Source organism: Botrytis cinerea, chromosome 13 (genome assembly GCF_000143535.2).
Source record: "Botrytis cinerea B05.10 chromosome 13, complete sequence".
Taxonomy (NCBI): Eukaryota; Fungi; Ascomycota; class Leotiomycetes; order Helotiales; family Sclerotiniaceae; genus Botrytis; species Botrytis cinerea.
This window is the reverse complement of record NC_037322.1, coordinates 513,666-532,147: the sequence shown is the minus strand read 5'-3', so window position 1 is coordinate 532,147 and position 18,482 is coordinate 513,666. Positions and strand designations below refer to the sequence as shown.

Sequence of the window (18,482 nt, the reverse complement as noted above, 5' to 3'; positions counted from 1 at the left end):
AGCAATTTGGGGCACGGAAGACACAACTCCAACCCAAACAAGAACAAAAGACAAAACTCGCCCTTCTGCCGATATTCAAGACCTCGCCAATCACCTAGCAAACACAACCATCTCTCCATCTCCACCCCCCAAAATCCTCGTCACAAAACGCGCTTGCGAAATGCTCTTCCACATGTATCCCTGCACCGCCGAAGACGCAATCCACAAAGAGTATCGAGTGGGATCTTTTCGTGCACAGTATGTCCGGCATGGGATTTTGCGCGCGGAATAAAGGGGGTAGTGCGGTGGAGTTCGAGAGGGAGTTTGCGGGGTCGGAAGAAGGAGAGATGGGGAAGGATGAGGATGGAGAGAGAGCCTTGGTACACCGTAGTGGAAAAATCATTCTTTCATCGGCCGCATCCGGTGGCGAAAATTGATCCGGTGATGTTGAGGTGTATGGGGAGGAGGAGGATGACGAACGAGGAGGTTCGGTTGAGGGAAGGGGTGTTTGGGTTGCGTGAGGTGGGTGATGGCGACGTGAAGAGTTGAGATGAGCTAAATTTCAGGAAGGGGATCGAGATTCGGGAATGAGAAATATTATAAAGAGAATACCTACCTACCTACCTACCTACCTACCTAGTTTGTAAACTGTGACTCAGGAAATCAAGAATTGGTATACTGGTCCATAGATAGATATATGGACTTATTAATTCATCTATCTATCAAACGTTCTCTGAGTATCAACTTTTTGAAACTGGTGGGTGGATAGTAGTTTATTTTTTCATGGTTTGATTATCTTATCTTGAAAGATGGAAGATGGAAGATGGAAGATGGAAGATGGAAGATGGAAGATGGAAGATGGAAGATGAAGATGAGAGTTAGCCTAATAATCTCTCTGACTCGTTCGTTCATTCATTCATTCATTCATCGGATTTATAATACACAAGTAACGATATAATTTACAATTCATACTCCTTTCTGAAATCTCTAAATTTCTAAATCTTTCCAACTTTTTAAATTTTATTTTTTTTCTTCTATAGAGAAATATAAGTATATAAAGTTACATAACTCACAAATAGAGATTGAAAAGATCCCAGAGAAAGACATATTATATACTGCAAGTACAAGTACAAGTACAAGTACAAGTAGAAGTATAATATAACCAGCGATTTTAGCCCTCACCTTCGCACTCTCGCACTTTCGTAATTTTAATCGTTATTGCATCGTCATTTCATTATTTGATGATTTCGTTTTATTACACACCATACTTAGTTAAATATAACATATAACAACATATAACCTACAAGTCCTTACACGCCCATCCACTCATCCTCTCTCACTCATCCATCCATTCACTCACTCATTTTCGAGGCGAGGCTCACAAAGTCCCAAGTTCCAAGTCCCAAGTTCGGCTGAGATCCAATTAACAAATCCGTTCAATAACATCCATAATTCGTTAGAAAATCCATCTCTCTCAAGTAAACGCATACACGCACTCTTACGTCTTACATCTTATTACATCTCGAGAAAGTTTAGAGGGGAATGGATATCTAGTATACTGCTTATATCATACATACATACACATATCTATCCATCTCAATATCACACACATCACCATATCTCAGAACAAAAAAAAAAAGAAACGTTGAGTGGAAAATAAATTTCATTACTGTAATATCTGGGATTGCTGTGATTTGATTATTGCGCTGTGTACCACCTACCCATTCATTTACCCATCCATCCATCTATCCTTTCTTCCATGCATGTATACTAGTAATAGCCCATCCAAGCAAGCTCATTACCATCCCTCCCCCCTCTCTCCACCTATCACCCATCTCGGATCTAGTCGCCAAATCCCTATACGCCTTACATACCATATATCCAGCATCCATCCACCTCGTGACATCTTTCTCTCATGTATTTTCACAAATTTATCTTCTCTGCTACGTCTCTCTGACTCCGACTACTCCAACTCCGATTCCGAGCTTATGATGTGATATGATATACGATACATCAAGCATTCGCGCCATTCTATCATCCATTGGCCCCAGACCTAATACTCATCATCACTCTCATCATCCGGCAAAAGCGCTCTATATCTCCTCTCTGCCAAATCCTCCTCCAACCCCCCTTCATCCCCACTATCTCTATAGCCCTCTCCACCCACCAAGCTAAGCGCCACAGGCAAGAAAACCAACGCATGCAATGCTGCAAAAACCACCAACGCAAGCCAGATTCTAAAATAATAAATCTCAAAGATTTTACTCCTCGTAAACGCCAATACCGTAACGCCTACCAATTTCGTAATAGTGATGCCGCTGAAGACTGACCCGCCTACGTTTACAAGAGCAGTCCACGCGCGCGCATCCTTATTGCGGAATTTATTTTTCGCCTTTTCCATGACGGAGCGCGAAGGGAACATGAATGCGCGGGCGATGTGGGCGCAGAATTCCACGCCAATTCCAACACAGATGATGAGGTTGACGAGACTGACTGCGTTGAGAGAGACGTTGAAGAGAGCCATTGTGCCAATGATATCGGTGACTATCATTATGACTGTCACTGTGACTACAGCGCCTGTTTTGAGAGATCCAAGGAGAATTGAAGAGATGAATAGAATGAGTACCAAGGCAGAACACAAGAGAGTTGCCGTGAGGCTGATGATTGTGGTGTATTGATCGAAGAATATGTAGTAAACACTGTAGGGGAAAACTTCTAGACCAGACTTTTCACTCATACCATCTGCGATTCGACGAGCAGAGACATAGGCGGCAATAAAATCTTCTTGGCTGTGGAGTGGGGTGTGACTCGTGCGGAAGTGACTTGCTGGAATGGTATTTTTTTCTGCATCAATAACCAGGGAATGTCCATACGCAGCTTGACCACCAAGAGGACAGTCCTCATCTGTAGGAGAAGCAATCCACTTTTCTAGGTAATGAATAAATTCTTGACCTTCAGGCATACCATGTAAAGTGATATTCCATGCTGGATCACGATTTTCAAAGCAAGCTGAACGACCTTCAACACAACATGAGTCTAGAGAAGGATCGAGCCAACGGAAATAGTCATCGATCCAACTAGCAGGAGTAGCTGCGATGTACGAAACCTCTGGCCTCTTTCTTTCGGACTCCAAAATATTGGTAAGAGATTCGGTTTCGCATGTGGTAAAGCGAGAGCATAGCTGTTGTTGATGGCTACGTTCGGTAACATTCAATTCCCGAGTAACGAAGTACACTGGTGGTCCCGAATCAAAATAATCGTACAAGTCATTGAAGTATGGAATGAGATATGATCCGTCTGGAATTGCCACACGCTGGTCTAAACCCAAAGCGACTTCAGGCATTAATGCAACCGCAGCGGCGAATATTCCAAGAAAGACAACAACAACAGCGGTCTTTACTTTGCGACCAAGTAAGGTTGGAGCATATGTTTTGCGAATGAACTTTTGAAGAAAGCCTTCATCAGAGCCTTCGTAGAATCTGGAGTAAGCATTTCCATTTCCATTTCCATTTCCAAGGTGAACACCCGCAGTTTTGATCTGAACGCAAGGAATACAATCTACACGACGATCTTCAACACGTCGTTGATTGAGACTGAGAATAGAAACAAACATGGTGATTTGTAAAACTGCATTGATAAATACTGCGCCTGCAGCATAAATTGCAAAGTTTCGAACTGCTGGCATACCAACAAAAGCACCAAGTGCAAATGCAATAGTCTCGGTAGATGCTGATAGAAGAATCGATGGACCCATTCTTCCAAGTGCTTTGGCGATGCGGTGCTCAACCATTTCATCAGGATGACTGGTATTGACTCTCTCAAATTCGTGTACAATCAAGAAGATGTTGTCGACACCAACTGCAAGAACAATGAATGGAATGACCTCGGCGATGATAAGCGTAACCTTAACGCCTGCAAAGGAGAAAAGACCAATTGATGCTGAGATAGACATCAACACAATTAAAATACCCACTACTCCTAGTGAGAACTTAGATTGGACCAAAGAGCTAGCTGGATTGCGCATTAGTGTTTGGAATGAGATGGTTGTTGAGCCGAGTGCCAAAGATGCGTAAAAGAACATGATGATGTAACTAATGACGACAATCTTTGCATCAGTGTTGGTAGATTTATTAAGCTCTTGTTCAAGACTTATCTCAGTAGAGAAAGAAAGTCTCAAACCACGTTCGCTTGCTTCAACCTGCAAACGTAACAACTCATCTCGAAGGGAGGCCTCCCAGTCCATAGCATGTTCGACTTGAGATGACCCCTCATCATCATTGTTCACTACCCAGGTGATAATGAGGGCAGTAGCATCAATGACATCACCAGATTCTTGCCAGCCACCAAAGATCATTTTAGGATCCAGTGGTTGACCGAAAGCAGGACGGCAATTAACAGGAGATTCGGCACATGATCGAATAGTTTTCTCCCATGTATCCGGGCCTACACTGGAAATGTCGTCGTTCAAGTAACCTCCTACAGATTGAACGACGCAAGCATCACCAAGGGGCTTCAGGCATACATCGCTGAATTTAGTACCGGTTTGTTTGCCGGTCAACCCTCTAATTCGATCTTCAGCTTCAAACCACCATTTCAATGTATCGTAACTCATGACAGGACCAGGACCTGATGGGTTAGTATCGTTGACCAAGAAAATTTGCTCAGCACGGTAAAATGGTCCAAAATTTGAATCGAAATAGGCTTTTTCTTGAGCAGCAGAAGATGATGGGCTGACCCATAATCGTGCAGGATTCTGTTCAATCTCGAACTTTGTCCAACCTAAACTCAAGATTCCAACTATGATTATGCTTGTTACAATAGTGATAGCTGGGAATCTCGCAGCTGTGAAGCCAAGACGACTAAAGGCAGTGTCACAAACTGTATTGATCCAATAAGTTCTTTGAGGTCGGTCATACATGGCTCCACCATGGACCATGTCACCTTCATCGTCATCATCACTTGGGGCAACATCTTCCAGAAGTCGCAATCTTTCATTACGTCTTTTGGTATGCTTAGCCCAAGCTATGTGACCAAACACAGCAACGGCAATTAATAGTAATACCATGCTGTATGTGAAGATAGCTGCGAACGAAAGACATGGAAGCAATCCAACATGGCATGACCCAGACTTTGAAACTTCCGGTAAAGCCGGGCAGACTGCAGGACAATCCACACAAGAACATCGAAAGTTTGGGTCTTCATCGTTACACTTCTTTGGCACCATAGATAATGGATTCATCCCCTCCTCGGGATATTTACTAGGGTCTGGATAGTTGATCTGGAACGGCGAACCTAGTAAAGATTTGTGTCCCAGGAAAGCTAAGAATGAGGAGTAATTCTTTGCTCCTCCTCCGATGAATTCCATGGCATTTGAATTTGTTGGTCCAAACTTAACATCTTTGCAGCTATCAAAGAAACCAGACCCATAGTCTTCAGAAATAAGTTGATCTAGCTCCGTGACGATGTACTTGTTATCCTTTTTATCGCCCATCTGCTTTCTTTCCGTTACATTCAGGAAGAGAGACTGATCTGGCGAGCATGTAAATGTACAAAAGGTGTTGTAAAAATTCTCTTTGCATGCCGGGCAAGAGGATATAATTGGATTTGCCTTCTTGATCTGATCTGCAAGAGCATCTATCTGCGAAGCCATTAGCAAAGTCCCGACCCATTTCAAACAATCTCACATACCTGACTCCCCTCACAACAAACAGGTCCGGTACTCCATTTCGGGCCACATAGCTCGACCAGTTTTTGCCTCGCCTCTTGGTCCGGCTCTTTTGCGAGTTCGTTATCCGGACAAGGGAGCTCAGGACCAAACCAACTATCCTTCCCACAGCTGCCCCTTATCGAACATCTTCCAGCTTCGTGTTTCGGTGTAAATCCTTCGCTTGCTGCGAAAGCTGCAGTGAGAAGCCCGATCAAAGTGAAGGAATGCCGCATCACTGCGTTTGTTTACATGCGCCGCCCAGCGTCGCAATCTACGAAGGCGTAGAGTCGATGATACACAGACGAAGCGGATGGAGTTCGTGCACAGAGAGAACGGGTGTTAGTATGGAAATAAATGTCAAAATCAACAAACTTGTTATTGATTGAGGTTAACGATCGATAAATGAATTATTGATTTGATATCGTCTCGTTGTGTTGAAGAGTTGATGATTGTTGTCTGTATATCAGTACTGTAGATGCGTCCCAGCCACCAACCAATGCTGTCATAGTTCTAGTTCGTCGTTCTATGTGGCGTAGAGCTTCGCGTATCATCTGAATCCTGGTTTCACAATGGCCAACAAACTCACAAGGTACTCACCCATTTACACAATCGAGCAGCGAGTCAGTGACTTTTCTTCTACCTGTTGCTGCGGATTTATACGCTGTTGAATTTTCAAAGATTGCTTCATTTTATGCATCAAATTCATGTCGGAGGTTTCTCATCAAAATACGTATTAAACACAAACACGCTGCTGCAGGACAATGCTGAAGGGAAAGTTTTGGTGGCGCTGGTAATGGAGCTCTATAGACTCGTTCTATATGTCCTTCATAACATTATGCTGTCGACGGCATGAATTGCCAGTCATCTAGTATTTGTGAAAAGATAAATTAAACCGTATCCCAAAAACGCTCCTCAAACTCCGGCTGAAATGCTCAAATGCCCGCCCTATTCCAAATCGGTATCCAATCAAATTTTTGACATGCATGAAATCGGTCTTTGCCAGTATTCCTGGGAAGTTAAGCCATGGATATGAAAGCCAGATGATATGTTTATCTGGCGAAAATAATGACTTTCCAGTTGTAACTGGTTCGTATAATCATAACTCGTTCTTGTCGCTCTAGTTCTTCCGCAATCACAAATCTCCTCCTTAATTCTTGAGCTTTGAATCTCCCACTGCAGGTGATGCCCGGCCTGACCCTTCTGCTGCCTTGGATTTGCCTGCGCTGATGGATGATGCGCCGTCCTCTTCGTAAAGGCGATGCTCTTCGATGTACTCGATGACTGGAGCAGGTAGCAAATATTGTACACTCATCTCTTTCCTTAAGAAAAGTCTAATCTTTGTGCTACTAATATCATTCGTGACAAGTTGTTGAATGACGTAGATGTTGCGTTTGTATTGTTCGAGACTTGCAAGGGCGTCCTCAATATCCGTGCCGGTACGTTCAACAATGAAAGTACCATATTGTCCCAAAATATGCTGAAGATCCGTCTCACTCCAAACTCCTGGAATACTCATTGTTTCGATAAGATCAGCCCCAGCTAATAAAGCAATGCGAACAGGTACTCGAGATCCATCTGGACGAATAGCACCACCCATCACTTTGTTTATTTCATGCTCGACATGGTCGAGTACGAGGGCAGTTGGGGTATATTCTGTTTGTAAGGCCTCCCAAGGATCCACCATAAGCCAGTTTGAAGATTGTACAGCCAATTCGCACATATTAAGTCTGCAGGTATTAGCTAGTTTTTACAAATAAATGCGTAGTTTGAGACTTACCGGTGTTCCGAACTTGCCAGGCCTGCCTTCTTGTAGAAGTTGGATACCGGTGAGAAATATCCACTGAGGAGTTCAAACTCTGTATTGAATTTACAGTAATCGGCAGCCATCTCCATCATTCGCAAATGAAGGTAGGTTATGGGCGAAAAACTACCACAGGCTACCAACACCAAGGGAGTCTTCTCGGGGTGGTTTTGGGTGAGTCTGAGGCGATCGGTTGGGAAGGTATAATTGTCGAGAGTTTGCGCAGGAATAACCTGGGCGGTAGGATTGGAAGTCATCGTCGGATCGTGATTCGGAGGTGGTATGTTCTTGTTTGGAGGAAAAGTGGAAAAGAGTCTCGAGATTTTGGGTGGAGGGCGAAGGCTGGATGACGAATTTCGGAATAGCAGGGATCGATTGCGAAGGAATTGCGATGGGTTGAAGATATTTCTAGCAGCCGCTCTTCGCAGAGTACGACAAAGAATAAAGTACGCCGTTGTCTCTGATTTTGTTCGACTTTTAGGTTGGTATTTAACTTTCAATGGATGAGATGTAAATGTGGTGAGGGCCAACAGATTTGTAAGTAATAAATCAGAATTAAGACTTTTCGATGTCGGTGGATTGGCGAACTTTATAATATCGGTTGGAGGGAGGAGTCAGAGATCAGAGATCAGAGATAGTGGGATGGCTCGAGATATGCGCAAAGCCCCGCTGCTACGCTTTGATGTGCCGGAACCTCGAAGATACTAGGGAAGAGGTAATCAAACTACCAGGTAGGTACGGAGTTACCTATTGCAGGTTGATCGATGGAGACGATGGAGACGATCACGGCGAGGATTTCAAAGGCGTTCAGAGTCGAGATGGATGTGCACTTACAAATCACCAGTAAGTCGCGGGTTGTTTTGGAGACGTGATGTTTTCGACACAAAATGCTCACTTGGATGAACACTCACATACACTCACATACACTCAACATTTTGTTGGTAGCTGCTCCGCCATGGTGGTCTGGATTATGTGCCAATGCTTGCTTGCTACGGTTATCTCCTCGCCTTCGTGCAGGCCGCCGACCCTGGTACAGTGCACGATGCACTCGGCTCCAATCAGGGAGAGGGATGTTCTAACTTGAATCGTTTCAAAATGTTCAACCCCTCTCTCTACCTGTTTGCTTTGGCAATGAAGAGGTCGGGAGAAGGATGACTAACAGACCCATCCCTACGTCGGTATGGTGTCTAGTGCGGACATCATTGTCTGGCCTGGTCAGTGAATGAGGCAATCTCCATATTCCACGAAGAAACATATCTACTAGAGTAAAGCCTCAGCGTGAGGATGGCATTGAGTATGGAGTAGGCATTATATACACATCTACTGCCTTTAGGTATATTGATTCCCAAATGAATCGAGGGATTTACCTATGAGACGCGGCCATCGCCGTAAAGTTATTCAGCCATCAAATTCCCGACCCTAGCTATCACCACCAACTGTTGCTCAACCTTGCGTGCTTGCATTGCACCGAACCCAGACGGTTGTGTTTTGTTTCCTACCTACCAGAAGCAATGCTGCATTCCCCACCACCCTTTCAAACCCACTCCACCCCGTGAAACCGCCCCGGAAAAGCCGAATTCCCAAGATATATCCATCTCGTCCGAAAGTTTCGAGCTCAAGATGGTACCCGTCACCCGTGGTACCGGAATGAGCATGTGCTTTTCAACAAGTTCGCTGTTGGTCGAGGCTTTGTCTATTTACTTGCTGAAGGAAACACGAAGATGCTGTCGTTTCTGAGAGATAGGTGTAGGAGCATGAAGGACCTACGCATGTGGTCGGTCGAACGACATCGTCCCATGCAGGGCGATATGGCAGTTATCCTCATTGCTTCACAGTCAAAATGTTGAATGTACTGGGAGGTATCGTTATTGTACTTCGTACAAAGCTCTCTGTTCAAGGCCAAAAGAGAAGGTGGCTTTTTGGCTGTGTAATGGTACGCTGAGGAATTGCAAATATTTCATTCTACAACTACCTTTTGGGCATAGTGGCATGTATGCAAACAGGTTCCTCTGCGGTCTTCTACTTCTCGCCATGCGGAAAAGAGAATCAAGGATGAAAAGAAGCATTGGGGTAAATGATGGCTATCAATAACATTCTTGGTGGATGTTGGGAATGATGACAATCAATTCGGGTGTTGGGGATACGAATGGAAGGTGAGTGGAAGTAATCTCTGGTACAGATGAGTTGTCCATAGTATTTAGAAATTGTGAGAGGCATAACAACCTATGATGAAGCTGTACGTAGCCATGCAAGATACGGAGGTGGTATTGTGATATCAAGCGACATCTATAATATTGGGTATTTTCTCACATACAAAAGCTTCGCTCAGCCAATATCGATGAAGTAAACTCATGTATGTATTCTGTACATCGAAGATCTTGGATATCAGCCAGCTTGAGTTAACCACTCAAGTTGCACAGTATGTTATACATCCATCCATCGTCTTTGATCTGCATCATCAGATTAAACTAGAATGGGGACAAGCCCCCAAACCCCCATAGCTCGCTGCGCTCGAGAAAGAAGCGACACATTGATAGATGAACTATCTGATAGGAGACCGTTTGGCTCAATACGACGAAGGAGACATAGATAATACGTATTCCTTCAAACACCCCTCAGACAGAGTGGATTCTTGCTTGAACGGGGCATGTGCCTTTCTCCAGTGTCAATCTGGAATGCTTGTTAGTCTCTGGTATAAATTCTCGTGTTCGGTGGGATTGGGGTAGGATGAATACTATTCAGACGGCTCGAAACGAATAGATGCTCGAATTTCAGTTGCCAATGACAGTACATGTCGATCGAGGTAGTCGAATGATGAAACATGTTCTCCTCCAATGCCGATATGCATCCTTCTGCTCATGACGAACGAAACAGAATTGAATAGTGAATTGTTATACGATATGCCACATAGAGAAGCAAGTTCTCGAAGTCATCATGGCAGGAACATCGGGTTGGCATGGGAGGAATCTCTCTATTGTCCGCCTACCTGTGATTTGAAAGCGTTGACATAGCTTGTGCTTACTTATTTCATTGTTCCAACCTGCTATCGCCATTGCAAGTGGAAGTCGTGAATCGTGATCTGAATTGAATGACCAGCGCCACACCACATGTTCGTAAACTCATTCAATATAAACCCACACAGCTGCGCTCTCTCCTCGAGAACGCGCGGTGTTCATGGACAAGTATTGACGTTGATGAACTGTGTACTGTGCCGTAGCTTCCCTCCGCTAAATTTTCGAGCGCAACTAAGAATAAATGCTCGGCTCCACCTACACTACAACGTACACAGGTACTGTGCTGCTTATTACACACCACCACACCACCACACCCACTACAAACTCCTTGAAAGGAAAGTCAACCACCACCATCCACTCCTCCTTCGAAGACGAAAAAGGAAGTCGACAATTTCCTCTGCAAACAATATTCAAAAGGAAAAACAAATCGGAAAGAAACTGCTGGCGACTTCTATATTAGAAACCGAACTGATGGATTAATGGCAAAGGGTACGAGTCATATTGAAAGGCCACAAGAGTCGACATCATTTAACGATAACGGTCCAGAAATATCAAGACCACTCTCCACTGCGACTTCCGTCTCTTCATCTTCTTCATTTACTCCCAGGTACACAACCACCTTTACCTTTGTCTTTTACCCGCGTTTCTTCCTCCGTCAACAACTCCTTCTTAATCATTAAATCATTTTCAACTACTTGCGACTGTCAATCACCAGTTGTCGATGGTTGGATGGATTAAGAGGTTGTTATTCAAGAGCCAATACTCATGTCTTCCAGAATTACACGATCATCCGCGCGGCAAGCTGCCAACTCTTCAGAATCATCGGCCGGCTCTTCTGCTTCTGCGACTGCAGCAACTGCAGCAGTAGCTCCATCAGGTCGCTCTTCAGCCCCATCACGAAAGCGTAAAGCTACTGTGCGGGAACCAAGTCCCGCTCTGGATCCTGAACCCACAAAGGCAACTCCATCCAAGCGTTCAAAGCGTCAGAAGGTCTCAGAAACCGAAGTTCCCACACCTGCTCCTGCTTCAGCCGCATCTTCTCGTCGAAAGAACGCAAAAGCTCCTGCGGTTATGTCTAGTCACAGGAAAGTCAAGATCCATTCGGAGCATGGTCAAGTGTCTAACAATATATACAGTGATTCTGCCGGTCCTTCCAATGAGCCATCAAACGCGGCTGCGAGTTCCTCCAGGCGCAAGTCTAACAGAAATAATAAGAAAGGTGGGCCAGGTCTACTGAAACTCACATTCTACTCGATCTAGTCTAAAGTAGCTAACATTCTCTCAAGCAGACGCCTCAAGCAGCACACCGAGCTCCAGTAAGAAGTCGAAGAAATCCGCCACTGCTGCTAAGGATACAGACACGACAATGAACGATGAGGATGATAAACCTCCCCCACATCCACTCGATGACGACGATGCCAGCGATGACAACGATGACGACGATATCCCTCGAGACTACGATGGCGGTGATGATGACGATGACGATCCATTCGGCGGCTTTGGTGGACCCGGTGGACCACCCCATGGGTTATCGAGCACTCTGCGAGCTTTGAGTGGAATGATGTCTGGAGTCTCTTCTCGATTGCGCGACATTTTGACACAATTGAAGCAAAAAGATGACCCTTCCATTCAATTGATAGCTTTACAAGAACTTTCTGAGATACTACTTGTTTCTACCGAAGACAATCTTTCCGGTCACTTTTCTCCGGATGCCTTTGTCAAAGAACTGGTGGTTTTGATGCAACCTGCAGACTTCGGGTTTGGGGAGGCAAATCCTGAGATTATGCTCCTTGCCTGTCGATGCATTGCCAATTTGATGGAAGCCTTACCTGCAAGCACTGCTAACGTCGTCTACGGTGGCGCTGTTCCAGTTCTCTGCCAGAGTATTCTAGAATTAACATTCATCGATATAGCTGAACAGGCTTTGAGTGTAAGTACTACGACTTGGATTTCTGCTTCAAATACTGACTATGACTTCAGACCTTAGAAAAAATATCCATTGAATATCCAGCATCAATCGTCCGCGAGGGAGGATTGACAGGTTGTCTAACAAATCTTGACTTCCATAACACAAACACACAAAGAACTGCTGTCACTACTGCTGCAAATTGCTGCAGAAACATTCCCGAGGATTCATTCAACGTAGTCAAGGATGTTATGCCCAATTTACTAAGCGTCTTCAACTCCAATGATCAGAAAGTCGTTGAGCAGGGCTCACTTTGTGTAACTCGAATCGTGGAGAGCTTCAGGTATCACCCAAGCAAGCTCGAGGAACTCGTCAGCCCCGATTTACTACGCGTCATTCTTCGTCTTTTACTCCCTGGATCTACCAATCTTATTGGTGCTAATATCCATACACAATTTCTTCGCGTTCTTGCTTTCACAGCAAAGGCGAGTCCTAAACTGTCCGCCGAACTTTTTAAAATGAACGTTGTTGAAACATTATATCAAATTTTGACTGGTGTTTCGCCACCCAGCGCCACAGAAGACGTAGCATCAAAGATTGACAGCGTCGTGATTATGCAAGCCTTGATCCACAGACCTCGAGAACAGGTTATCGAGACTTTGAACGTTATATGTGAGCTTTTACCCGGAATTCCACGAAGTGGCAATTCAATGTTTGACGACGATATTGACACCGAACTTCCATCGAGAGCAACAAATGCATCATCTGGTTCAAGAAAAAAGTCCGCGAACGAGATTCGTATTGAACTTTTAGAGGGTTGTAGAGAAGAGGTTAAGAGATTTGCAATTATTCTCTTCCCAACCTTAACGGATGCCTTTTCTAGCACCGTCAATCTCCACGTTCGCCAAAAGGTTCTCAACGCTCAGCTCAGAATGCTTTCAAATCTTGACAAGGATATTTTGATGGAGGCTTTAAGATCAGTTCCATATGCATCCTTCTTGGCTGCAATTCTCTCACAGCAAGATCACCCTAGCTTAGTGATCTCAGCACTTCAAGCTACGGAGCTTCTTCTCGTTTGTCTTGAAGACATATATCGTTACCAATTTTACAGGGAAGGAGTGATTGCTGAAATTACTAAACTAGCAACTATTGAAGAGACTAAGACAGAAAACAAACACCCGTCTGCGGAAACTATTGAGTCTAAGCCTGCTACTGCGCAAGCTGATGCAGATCGCAAGATCTCTGAAAAGGCTGGTCAAAATGGAGAGGCGCGTAACGAAGATCACAACTCGTCAGATGAAGACAACGAAGACAATGAGAATAACGAGGACGACATGGACAATGAAATCGGACATAATGACGATTTACAAGATGATGTAACAGCTTCTCCAGTCAGCTCTCGTGGCTCTACAATGTCATTGGATGGGCTTCACCGACATGCATCATCAGATCCAAAGACTATGGTATATATCATTGCCGCCCGTGCCCAAAAGTTCCTTGATATTCATGAGAACGAAAAGAATAGCAAGGCCATGAAGAATAAGGCAACCCAAATTTTGACGAGTTTACAATCTCTCGCTTCAGACATCAGGAATTTCTATTTACATCAAGGCCCCGGGAATGGAGTTGAGCTTTTCACAACACTTGCATCATATTTTGATGGCGATGTTTTACAAAGTGTTACAAGTGCCGAGTTATTAAATTCTGAAATAGTCCAAGTCCTATTAGAAGTTTTCAATAATCCTGACGAACAGCTGGCCAACGATGCTAGATCTGCGTTCCTCGAAGTCTTCATGGGCCAAACTCTCACTAAGAAGTCAATTACTGGGGCGGATGTGCCTGCGACTCCATTTGGTCTTCTTATCCACAAATTACAAGATTTGTTGAGTCGCTCAGAGCATTTTGAAGTTGTTACTGTTCACTCAAATAGCTTTGAAGGAAATAGGAGTAGTGCTGCATCAATGCTTGCTAAGCAAATTCGTCTTAAGCTAGTAGCTGACGAGGATTCCGAGATTCCAAGATCTTACAGAAACATCATGGTTTCTATTCATGCGATCGCTACTTTCAAGGCTTTGGATGATTACCTTCGTCCCAGAATCAGCTTGTCTGATCGTCCTCGGCCACCTAGAGCCAGAGACGGCCTTTCTGGTGCATTAGCTGCTCTTGCTGCAGCTGGCTTACCCAATCCATATGCCGGCATTCCCAATGCCCAGGCACGTCTCGCTGCGGCTGCAGCCGCAGCGAATCCAACTGCATCTACTCCCCGCACGTCTCGTAGAGCAAAGTCGAAGTCTGGTCCCGCCCCAACCCCTGCATCGGCCGACCAATCAACCTCAAATACACCCGTAGATAAACCTGCTCGGCGTTCGGCTCGGCGCTCGGGAGCTCAAACTGATCCACCTCCTCCACCTCCTCCGCCACCCATGCAAGAAGAGGATGCACTTGCTAACGCCCTCGAGTGTGCTGATGAGAGACAGATGAGTGAAGACGAGGAGTTAGAAGATAGTTCTGCATTGGATGCCATTGTCGGTGACATGGAAGAAGAAATGGAAGAGGATTCACCTGTTGATCCTACAGCTGTAAACCTTGAAGTCGCTGCAGGTGGTAAGGTCACAGCCCGCAAGGAAGATGGCACAAGAGTCGCGACCCCATCTCAATCTTGGCCAAGCACTTCCCGCAGCAGCTCGGCACTTCAGGCAGCTGCTGCCCAAGAAGCCTTGTCCACACCAACCACATCGTCCAGACCTATGTCTTATGCAGCTGCAATCCAAGCTGTTCCGTCAGATTGGCACATTGAATTCAGTATGGATGGCAAAGTGATTGCTAATGATACTACTATATACCGCGCTGTTCATACCATGGCCAACACGGTGGAAGATCAATCAAGTCGAAGTGTTTGGTCCGCGATTCATCCCATTAAATTCAAGCGTGTTCCAGGGCCACCTCCTCCAGAACCTAGCTCTCTCTCCAGAGCATCAGAGGCCAGTACAGAGACTACAGCATCTGGAATTCCCGCGTCGCTAGATAAGCATCCTGCAACATCCTCAATTCTTCGATTACTTAACATCTTACACGCTCTTAATGCCAACCTAGATGATGTTTTGGCTGATAACAAGGATGCCTTGAAACTAAATGCTGAGCCTTTGTCACAGTTTGTGAACACTAAGCTCACTGCAAAGTTGAACAGACAACTTGAAGAACCTCTTGTGGTTGCCAGCAACTGTCTTCCAACTTGGAGCGAGGATCTTGCCCGGCTTTACCCGTTCTTGTTTCCTTTTGAGACGCGTCATCTATTCTTGCAATCAACATCTTTCGGCTATGCTCGTTCAATGACTAGATGGCAGAACGCCCAATCTGCTGACGAATCACGTCGGGATCGTCATCGCGATGAACGTCCTTTCCTAGGTAGGCTTCAGCGCCAGAAAGTTCGGATATCTAGATCAAAGATTTTGGAGTCGGCCTTGAAAGTTATGGAGCTTTATGGTGCATCCCAGAGTATCCTAGAGGTTGAGTACTTTGAAGAGGTTGGAACTGGTCTCGGGCCAACACTCGAGTTTTATTCATCGGTTTCAAAAGAGTTCTCCAAGAAGAAGCTCAAGCTATGGCGCGAGAATGATAACGATACCGATGAGTATGCATTTGGTGTCCGAGGCCTTTTCCCAGCACCTATGAGCGAAGAACAATCATTGAACGAGAATGGAAAGAGGATTTTACACCTATTCAAGATGCTCGGAAAGTTTGTTTCTAGATCCATGATTGACTCTCGCATTATCGATGTTTCTTTCAATCCCACATTTTTCCGCATTGGCGACGAATTAACCCCTGTAACACCTTCTCTTGGTACGGTCAAAACTGTCGACCCTCAATTGGCCAAATCCCTCAAGATGATAAAGAAGTTCTCTATTGCAAAGAAAGCCATCGCCGAGGACTCGACTTTGACAGCTACGCAGAAAGTCCTTGCTACAGAAGCTTTGAAAATTGATGGAGCTAAGATTGAAGATCTCAGTCTAGACTTCACACTTCCTGGATATGCCATTGATCTTCTTCCCAATGGCTCTTCAATCTCCGTCACCATTGATAACGTTGATCTCTACCTTGAGAAAGTTATTGACATGACTTTGGGTAGTGGTGTTCAGAAACAAATCGATGCATTCCGTGAAGGCTTCACTCAAGTCTTCCCATATTCTGCTTTGAGGGCCTTTACTCCGGATGAGTTGGTTATGTTGTTTGGCAGAGTTGAAGAGGATTGGTCTCTTGAAAGTATGTTTAGTTCCCTTTAATTGTATGATGTAATATCACTAACGTGCGTATAGCTTTGACCGATTCTATCAAAGCAGATCACGGCTTCCATATGGACAGCAAGAGTGTGAAGAACCTGCTCCAGACAATGAGTGAGCTCAGTCTGCCAGATCGTCGGGACTTCCTCCAATTCACAACTGGAAGCCCAAAGCTCCCCATTGGTGGTTAGTTATATATCCCTGTATTCATTTTCGACAACAACTGATAGCTAACTTATCACAGGATTCAAGAGTCTTACACCAATGTTCACTGTGGTTTGTAAACCTAGTGAACCACCCTACTCCTCCGATGACTACTTACCAAGTGTCATGACATGTGTCAATTATCTCAAATTGCCCGATTATACCGATTTAGACGTCATGCGACGACGTATGAGTACTGCCATTAGGGAAGGACAGGGAGCTTTCCATCTGTCATAAGGCGCATGTTAATAGCGAAAATTGAACTGAATCTGGCGTGCATTAGGTTTGGTCAAACATGGAATAACATTTTCGGGTATTGATTCTCATTGGAGGATGAACAAAAACTGGGGGATTTGGTTGGTTTTGCTTATTTTTGAGCCAAACCAATATGTATTCACGGACTATATTTTTTGCAATTGTTTCTTTCTTTTTCATCAGCCAGATTCATTTTCTTCTTCATACCTTCTATCTACTTACGTTTTTGTAATGGAAGTTAAAGGAGAGAGAAAGGAGTCAAATTGCATGGGTGGGTCGTTTGGGCGCATAGCTTGTAAACCGGTTTCTCCTGTCTGGAACTTGAAGGGGGAATGGTTTGCAAATATGACTGGAATGGACTGGTGGATAGGACGGGATGGGATTTTAGCTTTTTACTAGGTAGTCTTGCTTCTACAAATACTACTCTACAAACACTAGTCTTGAGATTAGATATTAGGTAGATGAATTGATCCACTCATATAATATCAAGGATTTTGTTGATGAGAGTAATTGGGAATGTATATTTTGTATGTGATTATGAGAGAGGCTTAGATTTCGTAAAAACGAGGATTTGTAATGCCAGTACTATTGGTGTCTAGAGACCAAACGTATTTGCAATCTAAATATCTGATGATAGATGTCATTATAAATGAAATCCTACTCATATGGAATCACAAGAAGACTCTTCTGATAAGATTGATTGATGTATTTGATATCTCTTGGTGTGAATTGATGAATAACTTAATTTTCGTTTGTTTTTTGACGAAAGCGGGGATGTTTGATGAGAGACGGGAAGCGAGCCTTAAGAAGAAAGAAGGAGGGAGAAAGAAGGGGAGAGAGGAATTTTGGAGGCTGGGGGCTTTGAAATCTTGGGGTTGGAAGAGGTTAGTTAGTTATGTTATTATAAGCTAGTATGCTATTGATGATAACTAGTTCGTACATATAGTTGTTTTCATTGGCGATGTTTGGGTAGGGTCAAACCCTAAGTTTGGTTCTTGTCTTTTGTAAGGGTTTGGGAGTTTATGGGTGGGGGTTTGTGTGATAGGGGATGTAGTAGGGGATGTAATAGGGGTTAGAAGAGGGGGGGAGAGATGTCTTGGAGGAGGAATTTGGGATTAGAAAGGGGGTGGTGTGGAATGGGAAAGTTGGTGGATAATTTGTGGGCTGATGTGTTGTCATTGTTGTTTAAGGGTACTTTGGATTGAGAGAGATCGTTGCGTGGCAATCTATGTGTGGGAAATAGTATGTTAGTGAAACACACAGTGTGGTTTGATGAGTGCTAGGAGGGTTGCGTGATTAATCTTTAGATGTCAAGGGATTTTTTTTATTAGTAGAAATG

The 18,482-nt window shown here is 44.4% G+C and overlaps 3 protein-coding genes across 5 annotated transcripts; 1 reads left to right on the top strand and 2 right to left on the bottom strand.

The window, feature by feature from the left end:
• Nucleotides 1–1,629: 1,629 nt before the first annotated feature.
• On the bottom strand, nt 1,630–6,151 carry Bcncr1. Its single transcript, XM_024696676.1, has 2 exons — nt 5,668–6,151; nt 1,630–5,617 (listed from the first exon to the last, which is right to left on the bottom strand). The coding sequence occupies exons 1-2, from the start codon at nt 5,917–5,919 to the stop codon at nt 2,033–2,035; spliced, it is 3,837 nt and encodes a 1,278-aa protein (XP_024552489.1). The 5' UTR covers nt 5,920–6,151; the 3' UTR covers nt 1,630–2,032.
• Nucleotides 6,152–6,452: 301 nt separating this feature from the next.
• Nucleotides 6,453–8,060, bottom strand: BCIN_13g01400 (hypothetical protein). Its single transcript, XM_001557024.2, has 2 exons — nt 7,464–8,060; nt 6,453–7,413 (listed from the first exon to the last, which is right to left on the bottom strand). The coding sequence occupies exons 1-2, from the start codon at nt 7,742–7,744 to the stop codon at nt 6,834–6,836; spliced, it is 861 nt and encodes a 286-aa protein (XP_001557074.1). The 5' UTR covers nt 7,745–8,060; the 3' UTR covers nt 6,453–6,833.
• A 2,664-nt stretch (nt 8,061–10,724) lies between these two features.
• Nucleotides 10,725–17,644, top strand: Bcufd4 (the record flags this gene model as incomplete). 3 transcript variants are annotated; one of them, XM_024696674.1, is made up of 7 exons in its annotated part: nt 10,725–10,990; nt 11,048–11,108; nt 11,278–11,720; nt 11,791–12,431; nt 12,482–16,667; nt 16,721–16,870; nt 16,929–17,644. In XM_024696674.1, exons 1-7 carry the CDS (start codon nt 10,981–10,983, stop codon nt 17,123–17,125), a joined length of 5,688 nt encoding a protein of 1,895 aa, XP_024552487.1. In that variant the 5' UTR covers nt 10,725–10,980. The 3 variants fall into 3 exon arrangements, with proteins under 3 accessions (XP_024552487.1, XP_024552486.1, XP_024552488.1); XM_024696673.1 differs by having other exon boundaries at nt 10,951–10,990; nt 16,929–17,125; XM_024696675.1 differs by having other exon boundaries at nt 10,725–11,108.
• Between the last annotated feature and the right edge of the window lie 838 nt (nt 17,645–18,482).